Source organism: Lactuca serriola, chromosome 3 (assembly GCF_051521515.1).
Source record: "Lactuca serriola cultivar US96UC23 chromosome 3, Lser_US96UC23_V15, whole genome shotgun sequence".
NCBI classification, from domain to species: domain Eukaryota; kingdom Viridiplantae; phylum Streptophyta; class Magnoliopsida; order Asterales; family Asteraceae; genus Lactuca; species Lactuca serriola.
The window spans coordinates 45,501,141-45,524,998 of NC_136410.1; the positions used below are offsets into that span (position 1 = coordinate 45,501,141).

General features: G+C 39.0%; 2 protein-coding genes across 2 annotated transcripts; both read right to left on the reverse strand.

Moving 5' to 3' along the window:
• Positions 1 to 2,515: 2,515 nt before the first annotated feature.
• Positions 2,516 to 3,643, reverse strand: LOC145095195 (uncharacterized). The gene has a single exon (XM_079033118.1). The coding sequence runs from the start codon at positions 3,641 to 3,643 to the stop codon at positions 2,516 to 2,518; it is 1,128 nt and encodes a 375-aa protein (XP_078889244.1).
• Positions 3,644 to 4,423: 780 nt separating this feature from the next.
• On the reverse strand, positions 4,424 to 5,416 carry LOC145095196 (uncharacterized). The gene has a single exon (XM_079033119.1). It carries the CDS (start codon positions 5,414 to 5,416, stop codon positions 4,424 to 4,426), a length of 993 nt encoding a protein of 330 aa, XP_078889245.1.
• Positions 5,417 to 23,858: the final 18,442 nt, after the last annotated feature.

Below are 23,858 nucleotides of genomic sequence, written 5' to 3' on the forward strand. Positions count from 1 at the left end.
ACAAATTTGTCTATTTTTTTCTCCGTTAAGGCCTAGGCAATAAAGAGTTCTAAAGTTTTGGAAAGGAAGATTTTATAAAATTTATTGACTTAAATAATAAATTTTAGATTAGTTATTTTCTCCTTAATTATTTATGAAGTTTTTGATAAGTTACTTTTTATTATATACTAGGGAAGATCCCCGCTTTGCGGGGTTGGACACACTAAAGACATGAAAAAGATCTCATGTAGTTGCTATATGAAATACATTAGTCTAATACATAAATCTAACATAGTTGTTTAAGCTTTAATACAACTGATCCTGCTATGATCAATATGTTAATAACCTAAAAGATGGATAAGTGTGAGACAAATTTCATTTTTCAACGTTCTGGCCATTAAGGCAAGCTGAGTGAAGCGGTGTCTCCCACAGTTTACCCCCACCTACAGTTCTCCGAAACATAATATTGAATAAATTAGTTTAAACATAAAGAAGTCATATAATAGCAATGTAATTAGGTTTTGAGTTTGTAAGGAACATGGAAAGAACGAAATGATCCATTCAATTCCATCTAGCAATGGAATGAAAAATTCTATCCTTCCTTTATTCCATCATACCAAAAAGCAAGCTGCTATGCACTTAATAACATGGATAAAACATTATGTAATTCGTTCTAGTTATAGTTCTGCTTTCCAATCCAAATCAGTGGTTCCATCAACTGGCAATGCTCTGGAGATTATTGTTGTCCTTCATAGCTTCCATTTATCGATTTAATTTGCCATCTTACACTACATTAAAACAAATTCGTTAAAACGATTACATTACTATAAAACAAAAGACCAAGAAAGTAACAGATCTAATAACATGTTACCTAATGCCCTTTTCAAGAGAGATCGAATGGAAAAAAAAAATCTAGGGCTTTGTATCTGGATAAAAATAAAACCAATATTCCTTCAGAAAAAAGTTCCATTTAGCAATATTGTAAACTTTAACTAGATATAAGGGAAAATTATGAATTTGGTCCATGTGATATAAAATGGTAATTATCAAGTTTTGACAACTACACTATTTTGCTTCAAGAGTTTACCAGCCTTCATAATGCACAATAAGGTCAATGATTTCTGATGTTATGACAGGAGTTAATGGGTAACAGAGTAAAAAATAATGATTACAAGTTAGAAAAAAAAAAAGATAATAACTGAGAGTATGAGTATTCGTTGAATCCAAGTAAAAAAATTACCCTAAACATCATCTTCTCCCATTAAAAAAAATTCAACCATACCTCAAGAATGGTATCAATCTGATTGGTAAGATTGCTCCAAAAGTGCAGAGATCTCTCTGATCATTGACCTTAAGCAGATATCTAGTATTTTGCCTGATGAGTTTCCATGAAAATCCAATATAATTCACTTTATCGTTTGTTTTCTTGAGCCCCATTAACATTCACAACTTGCTAAACCTAGCAACTTCTAATTGGGTACTGCAAACGAAAATTTAAAATGCTATCTGAATAGTAAAAAGGGTTAAGAATTATAAAAATTAAGAATTTTTTCCAAATTTTAGATAGTAACCTGATGGTTATACTATGAAACAGAAAACCAACATGGATGCATGAATTCAAAAATGTATTCATGTGGAGTACTCTGAATGAAAACTCCATACAACAGAAAATCAGGTAAAAGGGTAAAATTGGAAGAAAAGAAAAACCAAAGTCTGATATTTGGAAAATACATCATGGATTACCTGCACACTTTTGGTTTACTTGGCCATTGTAAATTGGATGATCAAATCTACAATTACCACCAGAGATACACACTCCAGCTCTTAAATATTGTAAGCAATTAAATACACCGGGTCATCCTAATATGTCATTGAATCGGAGTATGTAGCTTCTAAAATCCCATAATTCAATTTATATATAAAGAGGTTTCACATAATTTAAGCTAATAAAGCCTCTCTGTCATACAAATCAATGAATTTATGGAGATTTGCTTGCTTTAAAAACAGTTAATTAATTTAAGATCAATTTCTAGATTCAGAGCACATAAAAAGGGAAAATTTGGGGATGATAAGCTCTAGTTGTGGACGCAAATTTATAAAATGGTTATGGTAAAATTGAGTTCAAGAGATTAACCTAGAATGTAATGAGCTGCAAATCTGACAGATTGATTTGAGCGATTTGAAAATTAGGGCTTCTTATTTTTTGTAGTTGCATTCTATGGTTTTGAATCATTCCTTACACCTACCGCATATGCAAAAGAAAAGAGAAATAGATGAAGAACGGAAGCACAATCTTAGAAGTCATCACCTGGACCAAGATGAACAGTGGATATAAGCATTTATGTTAACAATAAATCGATTAAACAATTCTCGAAGCAATCTTCTACGTCCCAAAATTTATGTGACCTGGGAAATGTGGTGACATTAGTTGAGTCTGTTTTTTTTTTTTTTGAACCGGCAAATATTATTTAGAAAAACCACCACCCTAGCAAGACGTTAGGAGGGGCAAAGAGTACAAGAAGAAGAAAAATTACATTCAAATAAAAGGATTGATACACCAATCAATCCATTGAAAAGTGCAATGTTTTCTCCTATATTTCATCCAAAGAAACACCGTGGACTTTATCGAGTCAACCACTTTGGCAGGGGATGTTCTTAATTTTTTGAACACCCAATCACACCTTGCCTTCCAAAGAAACCATGTAGTCCCATAGCAAATACTAATTAAAACTCTCCTTTTCATTTCACATGAACCCCACTGCGTTGTGAATGCCAACATCTCCTCAACGGATTCAAAGTGAATATTTGGGAGGTTACACCAGCTAAGCACCCATTCCCATACCCTTACAGCCATTGAGCATCGAAAAAGCACATGGGTTGTATCCTCTTCTGCATTCTCGCAATAAGAACAAATTGGGGAAGTGATCTGGATACCGCGTTTGAGGAGAGCACAAGCAGTTGGGATTCTTTCCAATTTTGCCCTCCACATGAAACAGGTGACCTTCAATGGAATTTCATGAATCCATTTTAGTGTAGTCTCCACCGTAGGTAAGTTCCATTGATCAATTTTTTTTCTAAGTCTACCAACGTGGAATACCCCATCACTAGCTAGGGTGCACACCCACTTATCATTTCCCTGCACAGTTTGGAAATCACTAATTCTGGAGACAAGTAGGGCAGTCTCACTAACCGACTCCAAAGTTCTTGGTGCTGATTTCCAATCCCAGATCAAGTCACCATTTTGTAAACGATCACTGATTTTGCAGTGTTTGTAGCGTTCTAATTTGTATGCTTCAGGGAAGGATGTCTTTAGAGTCGAATCCCCAATCCATCTATTCGCCCCTACAGGCACACCGAGATATGTGAATGGTAAGTCGGACGGCTTACACCCAAGCGGTTCCACTAAACTTGTTATTTCCTGTTTTTCCACCCCAATTCCAAATACTCGTGACTTATTGAAATTAACTTTTAACCCCGACGATACATGGAAGCAACGGAGAATTCTAGCGAGGTTATTTATGTTTTCCTCGATCCACTCACCGACAAAGAGAGCATCATCTGCATAGAACAGGTGAGAGAGGGTAAGGTTACTATTGGGGATTCTTGTTCCTGTGAATATACCTTTTGCACAGGCCTCCTTCATTACAATATTCAGCCCCTCCATCGCAATTAGAAAGAGGAAGGGGGATAACGGGTCACCTTGCCTTATTCCACGCCCCATTTCAAATTCCCTAGTTGGCGATCTGTTAACTAGGACCGACAATGTTGCAGATTTCAGGCAACTATGTATCCATCCCCTCCATTTTTCGCCAAAGCCCATTTGTCTTTGGACATGGTCAAGATACTCCCAATTGACCGAATCGAAAGCTTTATTAAAATCTACCTTAAAAATTAGCATTTTTCTTTTGATTTTTTTGCCCACGAGTACATTTCGTTGATTATTAGTGGACCTTCAAGAATGTTACGCCCATCTATGAATGCCGATTGAACATTCCCAATGCACTCGCCAATGATCTTTTTCAGCCTAATAGATAAAACTTTTGAAATTATCTTATACATGCTACCAATTAGACTTATTGGTCTATAGTCTCCGATTGTGAGCGGGTCCTTTATTTTTGGAACAAGGGTGATAAATGAGGCATTACAGCCCCTATTAATGACTCCGTATTTTTCAAAGTATCTAACTGTGTTCACTATATCATACTTCATTAATTCCCAGTTTCTCTTAAGGAATTTAAAGGAAAATCCATCCGGACCGGGACTTTTGTCACTTCCACATGACCAAATTGCCTCTTTTATCTCCTCAACTGTGAATGGGGCTTCAAGGTTTGAGCTTGTCAATGGATCCAAGACGCAAAATCTGGAGCTATTGAACTTTGGCCTGGAGGGCCACCTTTCTCGGAATTTCTCTTGATAGAAGTTAAAGATCTCTGCTTTTATTCTTTCAGGGTTGGTAGTCCATTGATCGTCGATAAGCAGCCCGGCAATCCCGTTCTTTCTTTTTTTTTTTGTTAATAAAGCCATGGAAGAAAGAAGAGTTCTCATCCCTGTCGATAACCCATTTAATTTCCGCCCGCTGTTTGATGTCACTTGTCATGAATCTATCCATTTCCACCAATTTTTGGAATCCTACCTTTCTTTCATTAGTCTTTTCTTCTGAAAGTAGTCGATCATCATCTAGGAGATCGAGCTCATGTATTCTTTTTTTAGTTTCCAGTATTTCATTCACCTCCTTGGGGTGGTCTGTGGCCCGCCAACCCCTTATCCTATTTTTTAGAAATTTCATTTCTGCCATCAAATACATATTCGGAGCTCCATAACCCTCAAATTCCTTCCAAGTGCTTTTAACTACTTCTTCAAAACCTTCTCGGTCAAGCCATGAATTAAACAGGCGGAACGGGGGTTTTCCAAAATCCGCGGAGGATGTTTGAAGGATTATCAGGCTATGGTCTGACAGCTCCCTAGGCAGGGCAATGGTTGAAGTAAATGGAAAGGTATTGACAAAGTTGTTACATACCAGGAATCTATCGAGTTTGCTGAGTTTGTTGAGTGAGTTACAACAGTAGGTGTATTTACTCCCCCCCAATCTGATATCGTGAAGGCCTGCATCTGAGATGAATTTGTTGAAATAAAACGCAGAGGAAGCACAAAAATGAGAATTAAGATGCTCCTCTCTTCTTCTAACTGTGTTGAAATCTCCAAACAAAATCCATGTTCCTTGCCTCTCCCTTTTAATCTGTAGCAACTCATCCCATAATCCTTTCTTCTCATCCAGGTCATGAGGACCATATATATTTGCCAATATCGTGTTATCTGGGATTCCCTCCCAATCACCAATTGTTATCAAGAACCGGCTTGATTTTATAACTTCGTGCACCTCAAAGATGTTTACATCCCACATGCTCAACAATCCCCCCGATCTTCCTGACGATTGCATTGCCGAGAAGCCAAATTCCTCTGAGTCCCAACACCCACGAACATCAATTGCTTCAATGTTTGTAATTTGAGTTTCTTGCACTCCCAGGAATGAGATCCGATTTTGGACCTTAAGTCTTTTAATCCATCTGACTTTATGAGCCTCGCCGATCCCTTTTACATTCAGACTTAGGCAATTCATTACAACTCACGGTGCTCACCTTCCTCTCCCATGGCTTCCTGAAGAATAGGGTCATCAGGGTTTATGTCGAAACCCAGTTCTTTTCCTATCTCGGTTGTTTTTACAAGTTCGGCTCGCCGGGGGTTTTGGGGGTATTCATCTATGATCACAACCTGTTGTATAGGAGGGGTATTGAGGTCAATTTGATTTTCTACTGGAGAGTTACGAGGAGAATCCGACAATGGGACAGTATGTGGCATCGAATCTATATCACCCGAATCAAACACTGGACTAATACTAGGAGTTGTATCTAACATTCTTCTCCTTTTCCCATTGGACCTACCCACTATGAAAGTGTGGGCTTCGTTGCAAATAGTTGGAGATGGAAAAGGCCCAAAGCAGCCAAGTGGGGGGAGGCCGTTGCCAGGCCCGTCGAGTATTATCTTTGACTTTGGAGAGCCAGGGTCCAGCTGGCATGCGTCGTTTCCATGGCTAGCTTGCTCCATCATATCGATAGTCATTTGAAACTCCATATTTCGAGGTGTCGGTTCAGCTTCTTCTGTCGGAACTTTCGTTTGAACCGTTGCTTCACAATGAGCCTCTTCGACTTCCATCTCCGTCCTGGTAGGTTCACTCGCTGGAACCCTAGATTTCCCCGGTTCTTGATCATCCAATTCATTGATTTCCGACCTTATCTCCCCTTCTTCCCTTTCATCGTTTTGCTCAGCCATCTCATCTTCTGATACCGTCTTTTCGTTGTCGTCTTCAGAGGGAACGAATTTGAAAGGAAACCAATCTTCGTCAAATTCGATGATGCCAAGTTTGTATACTTTACCTTCAAACGATGCTTGTATTTCATTGTTAATTCGAGTCCTCCTGGAGGTTAGTAGCCCGATCTTAGCATGGGATAGATCCACTATGTGGGGAATGTCTTCAAATGGTGCAATCGTCTTCCCAAAACCATCAGTGATAGACTGAAAATTACGCTGCCCCCACAGGTGTAGTGGAAGCCCTGTAACTCGAATCCATGCAACACGTTCTTCATGTGAATCGACTTGATCTTCCCACCGCACCCACTTTAGATATTCCTTCCACTTAAGATCATCAAACATGAATTCCTTAGCAGCTATGGAGTGATCGAACAACATTAAGATTCTTAAGCCTCCAATGTATTTCACCTCAGCACATGTCCCCCCCCCCTTATCCAGTAGGAGTTTTGGGAGATTTCCCAAGTGATCTAGCGATGCTGCTTCTCCAACTAGTGATATTTTTCGCAGCCAACTACGTGTGGCCGGTTCAGGGTGGAGGATGACGGGTACCGGGATTAATGGTTCAGGGGGATCTGTTTGTGCTACATTTACCGATTTCAATATGTCGGCATATGACCGATGGTCCTTTAGAGTAGACCTTGTTTTAATTCCATGATTTTGGGGCATGGCTGTCCGTTCAACATTGCTCCTCCTATATTGCTCGCCTTGGGTTTGATTACTTACTGGTATCTTTCTCTCATGTAGGGCGATATTGACTGCAAGTATATGTTCTCCGACTTTCACACCGTCCAATCTTCTTTCTAGCTCTTTTACATTGCCAACCCCTCTGTATCTAATGAACGCATAGTACTTTTTATTCTTCCCCAGCTTTTGCCCCATGTATATGTCTGAAAGTTTCCCATATTTCCCGAATATTTTCCACAGTTCTCCTTTCTTTGCTTCCTTTGGCACGTTCGTAGCAAAATACGTGGTTTCTTGGTTGGTCGTCGGCCTCTGTTTCCGGCGAACTACTTTCCATCCGCTCATACTAGTGATTGAACTATTGGTTATCCGAGGGGAATCTGTTGTAATTGATGTCAATCAGCGTATCAAAGAACCTGAACACCACCATTACTCCCAAACTCTCTAATCTTCCTTCTTAACAGGCAATTTTTCCATCGTCTTCAACCCCAACTTTGGAAAGATTGAGGAAAGCAACAACGGGTACAACGATGATCAAAGGGGTTGGAGGCGGTGGGAAGACTAAAAGGTGGGAGACAAAGAGGGTTTTAGAAAGAACATATCACCTGATCAAATGGATTAACTAACCCCGGTGGAGGTGGATTGTAAACTGAGAGAGAACGGTGAAGCGGTGGAATGGGTGTGCATATGAGAGAAGATGAAGATTGAAGGCAAAATATGGGAAGGTGTAGATATTTGACGTGGTGGATTGTTACGTGGATTAATTACAGTAATCAAAGTGGCGGCGGTAAAGGAGAAGTCGACTTGTGTACGTGATGAACAACATGTTTGACCCGTAAAAAAATAGAAATAGTGCTGAAGAAAAAGAAAACAAAAGAGAAAAAAAATCAGTCAATCACAAGAAGGTATTGTTCAACTGGCACTTCAAAATTAATATATATATATATATATATATATATATATATATATATATATATATATATATATATATATATATATATATATATATATATATATAAATAAGCACAATTTACAATAAACTAAAAAATAACTTATCAACTTATATGTTTTGATACCAAATAAGCTAATCTATTTTTTTTAACTCCATCTTGACATCGGATAATACAATCATCATTTTTACTAAAAAAAGCCTAAATTGTTTTAAATTAGAGCATAAATTAAATATAATCGTAAGGTTATCTAATTAAATATATACATTTTGAAAAACATTTTTAAAAATGACTATTTAGGCCGTGTTTTATGCACCACCGCTAGCTGATAAATTATCTTATTTTTTATTTTTATTTATTTATTTATTTATTTTAAGTTATCATGTATGGAAAACCAGAAAGTAGCTTATAAGTTAGTTTTTTAAAAAGTTATTAGTTTTTCAGTAGTTTTTTAATTTTTTTTCAAATATACTAATTAATTATACAAAACATATTCTTTAAATGTTATTTTATATATTTCAATTAGTTTATCAGTTAATTTTACCAAACATTATTTTTTTATTAGCTAGTTTTTCAATATCAATTACTTTTTCATATAACAACTAGTTTTTCAACTATCAGTTAATACACAAAACATAGTCTTAGATACCGATTCCAAATTGGAACACACCAAGAACCGGTGTTAAAGAAAATCTATAACTGAAAATAGTATTTCAAAATAATAACCTTAATATTCATAATAGACTCTCACAAGTCACAACCTTATAATTGAAATTTTGACACCAAACATTTTTTCATGATTGTAAATTACAACGCAATAAAGAAATCCAATTAACTACAAGTCAAAGTATGGGTGGGACTTTAACCAATAACAGGCTTCTATCCTTTTCCTTATTTACCAGCGGGCTCCAGTCCATTTTCCACCACTAAAACAAATCATGAAATCAAAGAAGCTTCGTGTCTTATAAATATAAATTTGTGTAAAAGAATAACTATTTGAAATATTTATAAACTTAGAAAACTACAATAAAGTCCCTATATATGAGTTTCATAATCGATTTAGTCCCTATATTTTTTTTTATTCAATAAAATCTCAAATACCGATAATCGTATTAAATTTAACCCTTTGATCCAGTCAGCAGGTCATCCAACTTTCAAAAATTACATTTTTGACCCAAATTTCGAAATTTATTATAAATTTGGTTCAAAATTTACACTTTTGTTACAAATTTGGTCCAATATTTACCTTTTTTGCCCAAATTTTAGAATTTTATTATGAATTCATCCTAACTTTAATTTTTTTTACAACTTTTTTTTTTTCAAAAAATTGTTTCAAATATGTTTTTTCTTTATAAAATCATATTTATACAAAAAAAAAATATTTTCACATAAAATCTTATAATTTCTATATAAAAACTTTTTTTAAAAACTTTTTTATATGAAATATCTAGTTATAAAAATATATATAATTAAGTATAAAAATATATACAAATTTGTTTTTATAAAAAAATGTATACAAACACCTATCACCTTATATATATATATATATATATATATATATATATATATATATATATATATATATATATATTCACACAAATAGGTATGTATCTACATTTTTTTATAAAATCGTATTTGTTTATATCTTTTTATAAAAATGTCTTTGAATAATTTTTTTTATATAATATGTGTTTGTATACACTTTATAAAATTGTGTTTGTATACATCTTATAAAAACATGTTTGAATAATTTTTTATATATTACGTGTTTGTATATATTTTATAAAATCGTGTTTGTATACATTTTATAAAATGTACACAAACACATATTATATAAAAAATTATTCAAATATGTTTTTATAAAAAAAATATAAACAAACACGATTTTATAAAAAATATATATATAAAATAGGTGTTTTATACATTTTTTGTAAAATACGTTTTTGTATACAGTTTTATAAAAACCGATTTGTATATATTTATATACTTAATAAATATTTATTTTTATTACTAGATATTTCATATACAAAAAACTTTTTAAAAAAAGTTTTTATATAGAAAATATAAGATTTTTAAGTGAAAATACGGTTTTTTGTATAAATATGATTTTATAAAGAAAAAACAGATTAGAAACTATTCTTTGAAAAAAAAAGTTGTAACGAAAACTAAAGTTAGGATGAATTCATAATAAAATTCTAAAATTTGGGCAAAAAAGGGTAAAGTTTGGACCAAATTTGTAACAAAATTTAAAATATAGGTCAAAAATGTAAATTTTGGACCAGATTTGTAATAAATTTTGAAATCTGGGCCAAAAATATAATTTTTGAAAATTGGATGACCTGTTGACCGCGTCAAAGGGTTAAATTGAATACGATTACCGGTATTTGGAACTTAATTGAATAAAAAATATATATAAGGACTAAATCGATTATGAGACCAATATGTATGGACTTTATTTTAGTTTTCCCTTATAAATATAAGTTTTTTAAATATAAGAATGATGTTGTTAACTGTGACATCCCCATTTTCACGGCCATAAAAGACCGATTTGTTTATGCTTTGTTTTATAAAATCAGAGTAATCTTTTAAAGAAAACAGTTGTGGAATTTGTTCCCAAAACAAAATATGATAAAAATTATCAAAGCATTTCCTTAAAGAAATGTATTTTCATTATATAACAAAATCTCGGGATGTCATGTTAAATACAGACCAAAAGCATAAACAGAACAAAATAGACCTTACAACAGTTATTCATAACTACTGGCCTATAATCCAAAATCTCTCGTCAAGTCCACCAACTTATACTCTTGTGCCATTACCTGTAATGCAAAGAAAACTGAGTGGGTCAGGCTTGGGAGCCTGATGAGCATATAGGGTTTTCAACCCACAATAATATAATTATTATATTCAACCATTAAACAATCAAATCAATTACTCATCCCTATTATCTTTCTTAGGATTTTACCCTAGGAATTCAACTACCCGTCATTCATTCATTCCTAAGGATTGACCTAAGGAATTAGCACAAACTTCTAATGCTACATAAGGCGCATCTGCCAACATTATCCTTTAAGCGCCTCTGCCAGGATTACGTCATACACTATGAGGCGCGACTGCCAGGTTTATGACATTCTCTTTTAGGCGCAGCTGCCGACATTATCTTATAAGCGCATCTGCCAAGATTATCCTATAAGCACATCTGCCAAGATTATCCTATAAGTGCATCTACTATTGTTATGACAATCTCTATTTGGCGCATCTGCCAAGATCACGACATTCACTACTTGGTGCATCTACCGATATTATTCTCAAGCGCATCTGCTAGTTTATGACATTCTTTATTTGGTGCATCTACCAATATCATTCTTAATCATCTTTCATACCTCATCATTTTATCACATACCAACTATCTCATCTACCCATGTTCTACCCAACATATTTGTAGATATTAAATACATATACAGTTTAACTCATTTAAAAACTATATAAAACATTCATTCCATACTCATCTCAAATAAACAACAATATATAAACACATAACACGTATTTTATAACAAATACTTCATATTTATGTGTTAGAAGAAAGTAACCACACACTTTCCCAAACATATACTTAATACATTCAAACAATACTTGTATTAAACCCGTGTTTATGAAAGGGACTATACACCCACACATATAAACAATTTCATATTATACACATAGCACATATTTTATAGAAAATACTTAATATTTATGTGTTAGAAGAAAGTAACTACACACTCACACGTATAAACCACAATATACTTAATACACTCAAACCATACTTGTATTTTTATCGTGTTTATGAAAGGTAGTATACACTCACTTGATCAGAAGATGATCGGACAACACTACGACTTGCAGAAGTAGTAATCCTCAGCAGATCTGGAAGATCTTCAAAAAAATCGAACTTCTCTCGGGCAGAGCTTCGGCTCGGGAATCACACTTCTCGGGATCTTCGGGATCTCGAGACTTGCTTCGGGGCTCGAGAATATTACCGGGGCTTCGGGGTACTTCTGGCACGCAAATCGAGGTAAAACAGGAGAGAGAAGAGAGAAAGATAGCAAATGAGTCGGCTGCCTTCAGATCCTATTTATAGAGGCTGGAACCTCGGAGTACGCGGGGCGTACGCCTCGAATCGTCATGGCTTACGTATCCGAAATACTCGAGTGCGAATGTTGACATACCTCGGTGTATGCGGGGCGTACTTCGGATGAGTCCGATGACTCGTCTTCGGATAATACCGGGATTTAATAATTAAATTTAATTATTAATTATTTAATAAACTTCGAAAATTCATATCTTCTTCATACGAACTCCGTTTTCGACGTTCTTTATATCCACGCGTAGGTGAGACTACGCTCTACAACTTTCGTTTAGACTTCGTCGGCTAATTTTGACTTTATTTTTATTAATTATTTTTAGTAGGCCCGGACAGGAAAACTTCGTTATAAATTCATAACTTCTTCGTTTGACGTCCGTTCTCGCCTAACTTTTCATCGCTTCGATACCAACAACGAGATCTTCGATTCTCGTTTAGATTGTTTCGGCTAAAAACCGCTGGATCTCAAATCGAGTATTTCAGGCTGCATACCGCTAAGTCGAAACTTCAGAAAATCATAACTTCCTCATACGAAGTCAGATTTTGGCGTTCTATATATGTACGGAATCCTTGTAACATATATTACAACTTAGTTAAGATTATTCATTCTAAATAATCTTTCATCAAAAATTCATTTTTGACGTCTATCGTCTCTAAATTGACTAGACTGATCTACGAGCGTTACATTAACATTAGTATAATAATTCATGTTAATATAAAACTCTGATTATTTTGAATAATATGATAAAGTCGACATCTATCAAGACAATATAATCTCAATCGTCTCAATGTCATATACTCACAGGTTACTCATAAACAAAATTAAATATAATATATGATTTAATGTTATTTAGAATTTTTGTTGTGATTATTTATTTTTTTTAAAAAATATATTAAATTTCTATCATCGTAATTACATTAAACATCAAACTTTGTTTTTGTTTTTAAAAGTAATAATATATATATTTTTTATGTAATATTATTTGTAAGTTTGATGTTGTAAGTTATTTATTTGGAAACACTTAATGATTATAAAAATAATTTTAGAAATATTTTTAGTTAATTTGGGATAACAATTTAGGTTTTGCATTAACTTGACAATTTACAAAATAATCTATAGATTTTCTTTTAAGTTTAATTGACATTTCAATTTAAGTTAACCTTTTAACGTTATATTTAAATCAACAATTCAAATATTTTGTATAAGTTATTTAAAAGTTGTGAGTTTGAAATGATATTATTTACATACAAAAACATATCCAAACTAATAAGTTAAATGTCATATGTTAAAAATTAAATACATAATTTTATATGTAAAAGTAAAAGATGATATTTTAATATTAATGTTTAATTAATTTAGGATTACAATGTAGGTGTTGCACTTATTTAACAATATTAACCAATTTTATAATTATCATTAAAAATAAATTGCAAAGTCATGAGAGTTTCAAATGAATATGATAAAAATGTTTATTTTATAGTATATGATAGTATAGTGTGTGTGTGTGTGTGTATATATATATATATATATATATATATATATATATATATATATATATATATAGAGAGAGAGAGAGAGAAAATGTCTCATTTAATCTTGTAGTATTCATGTTGATAAAAATTAAATTTCAAAACAAACTCAACTTTTTCAACGAAACTTTACCGATTTATTAGCGAGTTGAGATTATCGGGATGTTTAGAACTACTTAACCTAACTGAAAACTAATAACATGTCAATGCAATGCATAAAGATGAATGAACTTAAGATTAAATTTCGATGTCACAATTATGTTTTGACTGACGGAATATTGCTCAAAGATCAAGAAGCGATTGGTTTTCGTAAAGTCTTGATCAATATCATAAAGCCTTAATTGACATTGACATATGATTAGTATTGCACACTTAAATTATAAGATGGTTGGGTGTGGGCCAAAAACATCGTGGAGGAGTCTATATGACACCTCCATAATGGCGTTAAAGCAAAAGGAACACCACCCCCAAACTTGTTAGTGTATAATTCGTTGGCGTTCTAACATTTTGAAACGGGAATAAATTTAATTTCATTGGTGGTTTACTTTCCGCACATTCTCGCTCGCTCTCTTTCTCTCTCTCTCTCTCTCTCTCTCTCAACATGTTATAACATGTGAACACCCAATTTCTATTTATTGTATAATAGTGTTGTGGTGGCATCTGAGGTGACAGGTTTTTGGTGTTATAGCATCCACCCATACCAATTAGTCTAAGCTAACTGGTTTTGAGTATTTTAGTTTGCCTTTTCAAACCAAGAATTATTTTATAGCTACCTTTTTAAAAATCTGAACATTTCAAACTGACGCCTCACTAAAAGAGGTTTTCATTCCAATTCCTTTGGGTTAATACCTTAAAAGCCATTATTATACATTTTTGTTTTGATTTAATCCCAATTTTATTTTTTGTTCTTGATTTACCATTATATTTTAGAAAAGGTTTCATTTTACCCATTAGCCAGTCACGAATAGGTATTTTAAAACGTAATAACTTAAAATGAAAAAAGAAAAAACGGAGGTAAGATGTAACACCCGGATTCCCAGGTATTATTTTTATTCTTTTAATTTTTGAATGATGTGAGGAGACTCGGCGAGTTGGAGTCTAAACTCGCCGAGTAGGATCGCGGTTTTGTGCGCTGGTTCGCGTCTGGACTCGGCGAGTCCATGCTGTTTAATGAAACCCTAATTTCCAGGGTTTGAGACCTATTTAAAGGGGCTTATGGCCGTCATTTGCGGCCACCAACCCCAGAGAGAAACCCTAAAGAGATTTTGAGCGTTTTGGGAGAAAGAGGAGGCCATTGTTAACCTTTGAAGCTTTGTTTGGCAAGGCAAAGGAGTTTCTAGCCAAGAGGAGGCAAGGGAGGTGGACATCCTTCAAATTTGGAGCTCAGAGCATCATTTTGGAGGTATATTTTGGCTCCCTTTTCTGTTATTATGATGAACATGGGGGTTTAGGGTTTCTTGACCCCTTTGTTGGTTAGATTTGATGTCCATTTCGTCCCTATTTGTGATGAGGCTTGAAATGGGATCCATAGAGGTCCAGAGAAGCTTTATTCCTTAAGCTTTATGAGGATTCATGGGAGTTTTGACCAAGGGTTATGAGATATGGGGCTAAAACATCATATAGGAGCAAATAGTTGTTGTTTGAGCACCAAGGTTTGGACTTTACGTGATTATCGTACTTGGGGAGGCCAAATCTATGATTGTATGGAACAGATCTGACCTCAGAAGTGAGTTTGAGTTTATGCATGGCATGAACTCGCCGAGTCTGAAGAACAGACTCGGCGAGTAGCATGAAGTTTGCCCGTAACCACTCAGCGAGTGGTCTTGTCGAGTTGAGGGGTTGACTCAGTGAGTCAGGGAAAGTCAGGGGGACTGAGTCAAGCCGGAACTCGCCGAGTTGAGTCGTGGTGGCCCTGCGATTCATGCCAGGTGGAACTCGTCGATTCAAAGAAGTACTCGGCGTGTCAAGAGAGGATCCAAGAGAGTCAGTGGACACGTATAGCCTCGCCGAGTCGCCCTAGTGCACTCGCCGAGTCCGGTCAAAGTTGATCGTTGACCTTGTTGACCTTTAGGGTTGAGTGCAGTTGTATTTATGAGTGTATTACTTTGTGTGATTAGGCGGAGGCTAGATCACATTTATTCCGAGACAGATATTTACCGAGACATCGAGGTGAGTCTTCTCACTATACTTACCTAGAGTGGTATATTGTGTAGACCAAAGGGTCTTATGTGTTATGTATGAGATTATGTGTTATGTGCTATGTGTATGTTGTATGTTGTTATAGACCGGACCGAAGGGTCCAACGATACAGACCGGGCCGGAGGGCCCAACGAGCTATGACCGGACCAGAGGGTCCAACGAGCTACGGGACTGGAGGGTTCCGCTGAGACACATCGACTGGAGGGTCGTATTATAGCCTTGAGTGGCGTATGTGTTGTATGTGGTATTTTGGGGGAACTCACTAAGCATTTATGCTTACAGTTGTTGTGTGATGTGTTTCAGGTACTAGTGATGAGCGCGGGAAGGCGCCGGCATGATCCGTACACACTTGTGGAGTTTATGTTTTGGATTCTGGGGAGATGTCTTGTGATAAATACGTTTAAAACAATATGTTGATGTTATTTTGTGAAAAATGATGGTTTTGGAAATGAAAATTTTATTTTGAAAATTTACGTTGTTACAAGTTGGTATCAGAGCCTTGGTTTGAGGGATTCGGATGCATCTTCGGGCGTATCTGAACTCAAACCGAGGAATTGAGGAGAATTTTTATAATAAAATAATTTTTTTAAAAAGAGTAACATAGTTTTGAGACGAACAGAGCAGAGCCGTGTGTACGATCAGCCAGCGCTCGAGCGACGAATTCCCCAAAAGTACCCTTACTTTATGTGTTATGAGATATGTTATATTATGCATGCTAGAGTACGCTAAGTATACATATTAGGACTAGAGTGGCCTGATTTGTGATGCCTTAGCCTAGGAGTTTTCTACTGCTGAGATGCTTTGAGAGCGAGTGATAGCAGTTAGGAGCTCATAAGAATAGAGTACTTGTAATCCAAGATCCAAGGAGGAGGACTTGAAGTGAATGCTGGTGCGGTGTGGTCAGTAGTATTGGGCCCATACTACTGAAGACACCAGATCAATGGGCATTTCAAGTAAGAATCTTTTAGACGACGGAGGAAAAGTAGGGTTGCGTCATCGAGTATGAGCATGTTCGATCAAATCTCTGATAATTTTTGTTGTATTTCAGAGACATCATGGTTGGGACTCGACACACACCTGAGACTAGTGGTGTCAGCGACGAGGGGATCCGTCAGATGATTCATGAGGAGGTGACTGCTGCCATCCGGGCTGAGATTCCTGAGATGTTTGGAGACATCAAGACCACGTTGATCGAGACTTTTGATGAGCAGTACGCCGCGTTGACTGAGGCTGCTGCAGCTGCAGGTACTGCTGCTGTTGCTACTGCCACACCTCAGGGAGGTGACTCGTTGTTGTTCCAGGAGTTCAGCAACACGAAGCCACCAGAGTTCGACGGGACGCAGGACCCGATTGCCTCTTTGAGGTGGATCTCTGACATCGAGGGATGTTTCTATACGTGCTCTTGTCTAGAGCACTTGAGGGTTCGGTTCGCCTTGAACCAGCTCCGCCTGGGAGCGAAGGATTGGTGGAAGTTCGTGACGGCGAACTTTACTTTGGCTGAGATTTCTGAGGTGACCTGGGAAAGGTTCACCGCTATGTTCCGAGAGGAGTATGTTCCCCCGGTAGAGAGGGAACAGTTGATCCAGGAGTTCTTGACCCTCAAGCAGGGTACTGATTCAGTGACTGTCATCACCAGGAAGTTCCATGAGAGGGCGATGTTTTGCCCTGATCAGGTGTCAACGAAGCAGGCTCGTATGAGCCGTTATCTTGGTGTTCTGAGGAGAGATATACGGGAGTTCGTGGCGAACTCGACATACCGGACATTTGCTGAGCTCCAGGCAAATGCCCGGAAGAGGGAGATCGAGCTGGAGACTCAGGCCAGGGAGGAGGCCGAGTCTCAGAGGATGGATCGGTGGCCGGCCCAGTCTCAGCCGGCAGCCAAGCGGGCTAGACCCGCTGATTCGAGATCTGGGGGCGCGAAGGGCCGCACTTGTGGGAAGTGCGGTAAGAGTCATGAGGGGTCTTGCAGGGCTGGAGTATGTTACAAGTGTGGGAAGGAGGAGCATATCGCAAGGGAATGCCCCAAGGGATTCTCGGTTTGCTTTAATTGCAACCAGACCAGCCATCAAAAGGCCGAGTGCCCACAGCTTCTACAGGGATCAGCGTAGGGATCTGTGCCTGCTGCTAGGGTTACCGAGACTCGGCCGGTGAAGGCCGAGGCCCCGAGGGCTCGAGGGAGAGCGTTTCAGTTGACCGCGGAGGAGGTCCGCGCAGCGCCTGATGTTGTGGCTGGTATGTACTTCTTTTCATCTTTTATTTGAGTTGAGATTTTATGCTTATATGATCATATGCGTAGGTACTTTTCTTGTGAATTTTGTGCCTGCATTGGTGTTATTTGACTCGGGTGCGAGTCGGTCGTTTGCTTCCATAGCATTTAGTCAGCATATTAGTACCCGTCGAGAGGCATTGGATCGGCCTTTGCGAGTTTCCATAGCTGATGAGCGAGCTGTGTATGCTTCGGATGTGATTAGAGGATGTGTCCTTGAGATCTTCGGTGTGGAGTTTCCGATAGATCTGGTCCCGGTCGCGATGGGGGGACGTGTGTGTGATAGTGGGTATGGATTGGCTGAGCCGTTATGGAGCTGTGATAGACTGCAAGTGTCAATTGGTGTCGATTCGAGACCCTAGTGGGGGAGTTTTTCGGTGTACGGCGAAGGTACACGTTCAGGGTCAGCATTTTGTTCGGCTGCTAGAGCGAGACAGAGTCTACAGCAGGGCTGTAGGGGTTTTGTGGCATATGTGATGGATGCGAGGGCTGATATTGAGAGACCGAGGTCAGTTGATGAGGTTCCGATAATACGTGAGTTTCCGGATGTGTTTCGAGAGGACTTGCCGGGTGTGCCTCCGGAGAGGCAGGTAGAGTTCGGTCTTGAGTTGGTTCCAGGAGTTGCGCCTATCGCTAAGGCGCCGTATCGCCTTGCGCCTCCGGAGATGCAGGAGTTGTCCTCGCAGCTTCAAGAACTGATGGGGAAGGGGTTTATTAGGCCAATCAGTTCGCCTTAGGGAGCGCCTATCCTTTTTGTCAAGAAGAAGGATGGCTTGCTCCGGATGTGCATCGATTATCATGAGCTGAATAAGCTAACGGTCAAGAACCGTTACCCGTTGCCAAGGATCGATGATTTGTTTGATCAGCTGCAGGGAGCATCTTGGTTCTCCAAGATCGATTTGAGGTCTGGGTATCATCAGGTGAGGGTGCGGGAGGAGGACATACAGAAGACAGCCTTCCGGACTCGTTATGGGCATTACGAATTCGTGGTGATGCCTTTCGGACTCACCAACGCACCAGTGGTGTTCATGGATCTCATGAACAGGGTGTACAGACCAATGTTGGATCGCTCGGTGATCGTGTTCATCGACGACATTCTGGTGTATCCGAGATCCAGAAAGCAGCATGAGGAGCATTTGAGGGAGATCCTCAGAGTTTTGAGATCGGAGAGGCTTTATGCCAAGTTCTCCAAATGTGAGTTCTGGTTACGAGAGGTCTAGTTTTTGGGGCATCTCGTTAACCAGAAGGGGATTTTAGTCGACCCGGCCAAGATTGAGGCGGTTATGAGGTGGGAGGTGCCGAGATCACCCACCGAGATCAGGAGTTTTCTGGGATTGGCCGGCTATTATCGGAGACTTATTAAGGATTTCTCCAAGATCGTTGTGCCCCTCACCAGGTTGACCCGGAAGGGTGTTGCGTTTTCTTGGGGTCCGGAGCAGTAGACCTCATTCGAGACACTTCGCAGGAAGTTATGCGAAGCCCTAATGTTAGCCCTTCCGGAAGGGATGGAGGATTTTGTGGTTTATTGTGACGCATCGATATCCGGATTGGGAGCGGTGCTTATGTAGAGAGGGCATGTGATAGCATATGCATCGAGGCAGCCTAAGCCTCACGAGTCGAGATATCCCACGCATGATTTGGAGTTGGGGACGGTAGTGTTCGCTCTCAAGATCTGGCGACACTACCTGTACGGGGTTCGATGTACGATATACACGGACCACAAGAGCTTGAAGTATTTGATGGATCAGCCCAGCCTGAATATGCGACAGAGGAGGTGGTTGGACGTGGTCAAGGATTATGATTGTGAGATCCTGTACCACCCGGGCAAGGCTAATGTTGTAGCCGATGCAATGAGCCGTAGGGCGGAGAGCGCCCCATTGCGAGATGTATGTTTGAGATTGATAGTGATGACCCCGGTTTTGGATGCTATTCGAGGGGCCAAGGCTGAGGCTGTGCAGCTTGAGAGCCAGAAGAGGGAACGAGTTGTCAGGCTGGTATCGGAGTTCGTTACCGATAGCCGGGGGCTTATGACATTTCAGGGTCGGATTTGGGTACCGTCCGTGGGCGGGATGCGTACCATTTTGATGGAGGAGGCTAATCGATTGAAATTCTCGATCCATCCCGGGACCACTAAGATGTTTTTGGACCTGAAAAAGGATTATTGGTGGCCCTGTATGAAGAGGGATGTCGCATGGTTTGTAGAGAGATGTTTGACATGTTGCAGGGTTAAGGCCGAGCATCAGCGTCCACATGGTAAGTTGCAGCCATTAGAGATTCCCGAGTGGAAATGGGAACAGATTACCATGGACTTCATCACCAAATTGCCAAGAACCGCGAGGGGTGTCGATGCAATTTGGGTGATTGTGGATAGGTTGACAAAGAGTGCTCATTTCCTGGCCATCAGTGAGAGCTCTTCCGCGGAGAAGTTGGCAGAGATGTACGTGAGAGAGGTGGTATCACGGCATGGAGTGCCGATTTCGATTGTCTCAGATTGAGATGTACATTTCACTTCCAGATTCTGGAAGAAGTTTCATGAGGAATTGGGAACGAAACTGCATTTTAGTACTACGTACCAGCCCCAGACCGACGGGCAGAGTGAGCGGACGATTCAGACGCTCGAGGACATGCTCCGAGCATGTGTGTTGGATTTCGGCGGAAGTTGGGACACGTTTTTGCCCTTGGCGAAGTTCTCTTACAACAACAGCCATCATTCGAGCATTGGCATGCCGCCCTTTGAGCTGTTGTATGGGAGGAGGTGTCAGACCCCTATCTGCTAGGGAGAAGTAGGGCAGCGCGTGATGCGTAGTACTGAGATCGTGCTTTAGACGACAGAGCAGATCCATCAGGTCAGACAAAGGTTGTTGACCGCTCAGAGTCGTCAGAAAAGTTATGCGGACAGACGCCGGTTCGAGCTTGAGTTTCAGGTCGGCGACTTTGTGCTCCTGAAGGTCTCTCCTTGGAAAGGAGTGATTCGATTCAGGAAGAGGGGCAAGTTAGGGCCCCGATATATTGGTCCTTTCAGGGTGGTCGCTAGGGTAGGCAGGGTAGCCTATCGTCTGGAGTTGCCAGCAGAGTTGGGTCAGATTCACGACACTTTCCATGTGTCGCAGTTGCGACAGTGCGTAGCCGACGAGTCGAAAGTAGTGTCACTAGAAGATATTCAGGTGGATGCGAGCCTGAATTACGCTGAGAGACCGGTGGCGATCAGAGATCGAAAGATCAAGGTCCTGAGGAATAAAGAGGTGGCACTGGTGCAGGTCCAGTGGCAGCATCGGAAAGGGTCAGAGTTAACTTGGGAGCCGGAGCGTGAGATGCGTGAGTAGCATCCAGAGTTATTTGCAGAGTGAGACTTCGAGGGCGAAGTCTGATTCTAGTGGGGGAGAATTGTAACACCCGGATTCCCAGGTATTATTTTTATTCTTTTAATTTTTGAATGATGTGAGGAGACTCGGCGAGTTGGAGTCTAAACTCGCCGAGTAGGATCGCGGTTTTGTGCGCGGGTTCGCGTCTGGACTCGGCGAGTCCAAAAGTGGACTCGGCGAGTCCACGCTGTTTAATGAAACCCTAATTTCCAGGGTTTGAGACCTATTTAAAGGGGCTTATGGCCGTCATTTGCGGCCACCAACCCCAGAGAGAAACCCTAAAGAGATTTTGAGCGTTTTGGGAGAAAGAAGAGGCCATTGTTAACCTTTGAAGCTTTGTTTGGCAAGGCAAAGGAGTTTCTATCCAAGAGGAGGCAAGGGAGGTGGACATCCTTCGAATTTGGAGCTCAGAGCATCATTTTGGAGGTATATTTTGGCTCCCTTTTTTGTTATTACGATGAACATGGGGGTTTAGGGTTTCTTGACCCCTTTGTTGGTTAGATTTGATGTCCATTTCGTCCCTATTTGTGATGAGGCTTGAAATGGGATCCATAGAGGTCCAGAGATTCCTTAAGCTTTATGAGGATTCATGGGAGTTTTGACCAAGGGTTATGAGATATGGGGCTAAAACATCATATAGGAGCAAATAGTTGTTGTTTGAGCACCAATGTTTGGACTTTACGTGATTATCATGCTTGGGGAGGCCAGATCTATGATTGTATGGAACAGATCTGACCTCAGAAGTGAGTTTGAGTTTATGCATGGCATGAACTCGCCGAGTCTGAAGAATAGACTCGGCGAGTAGCATGAAGTTTGCCCATAACCACTCAGCGAGTGGTCTTGTCGAGTTGAGGGGTCGACTTAGTGAGTCAGGGAGAGTCAGGGGGACTAAGTCAAGCCGGAACTCGCCGAGTTGTTCTTGAGACTCGGCGAGTTGAGTCGTGGTGGCCCCGCGATTCATTCCAGGTGGAACTCGTCGAGTCAAAGAAGTACTCGGCGTGTCAAGAGAGGATCCAAGAGAGTCAGTAGACACGTATAGACTCGCCGAGTCGCCCTAGTGCACTCGCCGAGTCCGGTCAAAGTTGACCGTTGACCTTGTTTACCTTTAGGGTTGAGTGCAGTTGTATTTATGAGTGTATTACTTTGTGTGATTAGGCGGAGGCTAGATCACATTTATTCCGAGACAGATATTTACCGAGACATCGAGGTGAGTCTTCTCACTATACTTACCTAGAGTGGTATATTGTGTAGACTAGAGGGTCTTATGTGTTATGTATGAGATTATGTGCTATGTGCTATGTGTATGTTGTATGTTGTTATAGACCGAACTGAAGGGTCCAACGATACAGACCGGGCCGGAGGGCCCAACGAGTTATGACCGGACCAGAGGGTCCAACGAGCTACGGGACTGGAGGGTCCCGCTGAGACACATCGAGTGGAGGGTCGTATTATAGCCTTGAGTGGCGTATGTGTTGTATGTGGTATTTTGGGGGAACTCACTAAGCATTTATGCTTACAGTTGTTGTGTGATGTGTTTCAGGTACCAGTGATGAGCGCGGGAAGGCGCCGGCATGATCCGTACACACTTGTGGAGTTTATGTTTTGGATTCTGGGGAGATGTCTTGTGATAAATACGTTTGAAACAATATGTTGATGTTATTTTGTGAAAAATGATGGTTTTGAAAATGAAAATTTTGTTTTGAAAATTTACGTTGTTACATAAGAGTTGAAACTGCGACTTCTCCTTGAGGGTGAGACGTGTTACCTAGTAAGCCAATGACTCTTTTTTTTGTATTATCAATGTTTGTTGTGTTTAATCTACACATGTATTTTAAAATGAAGGAAAAATACCTAGTATAAGTCTTGAGACCGTGACATCTAATAAACAATATGATATGCTAATATTTGAGCTAATCAAAATTGCCAATTCATTCGTAAATCATCTAAGAAACAATTGGTTATTTGTAATGATATATTTGTTGAGAAACCATATATTTCTAAAGAGTCGAAAGTGCACCTACTCTTTGAGGGGCGGAGCGTGTTAGCTAGTAGGTCAATGACTCTTATATATATATATAGTGTTTGTTGTATTTAATGTACACATACATTTTAAAATGAAAGAAAAAAGACCAAGTATAAGGCTTGAGTCTAAGACATCTAATAAACAATATGACATGCTAATCTTTGAACCAATCAAAACTGTTAATTCATTCACAACTCATCTAAGAAACAACTTTTTATTTCTAATAACATATTTGTTAAGAAACCAAATATTTCTAATGACATGTTTGTTGAGAAAACAAAGAAATAAAAATTTTGATTGACTCAAAGATTAGCATGTCACATCGTTTATTAGATGTCTCAGACTTGAAACTTACACTAGACTTTTTTCCCTTCATTTT

Excerpts from the sequence above, each read along its gene's own strand:
- LOC145095196 (XM_079033119.1), bottom strand. The coding sequence starts at position 5,416 with ATGCAATCGTCAGGAAGATCGGGGGGATTGTTGAGCATGTGGGATGTA.
- LOC145095195 (XM_079033118.1), bottom strand. The coding sequence starts at position 3,643 with ATGGAGGGGCTGAATATTGTAATGAAGGAGGCCTGTGCAAAAGGTATA.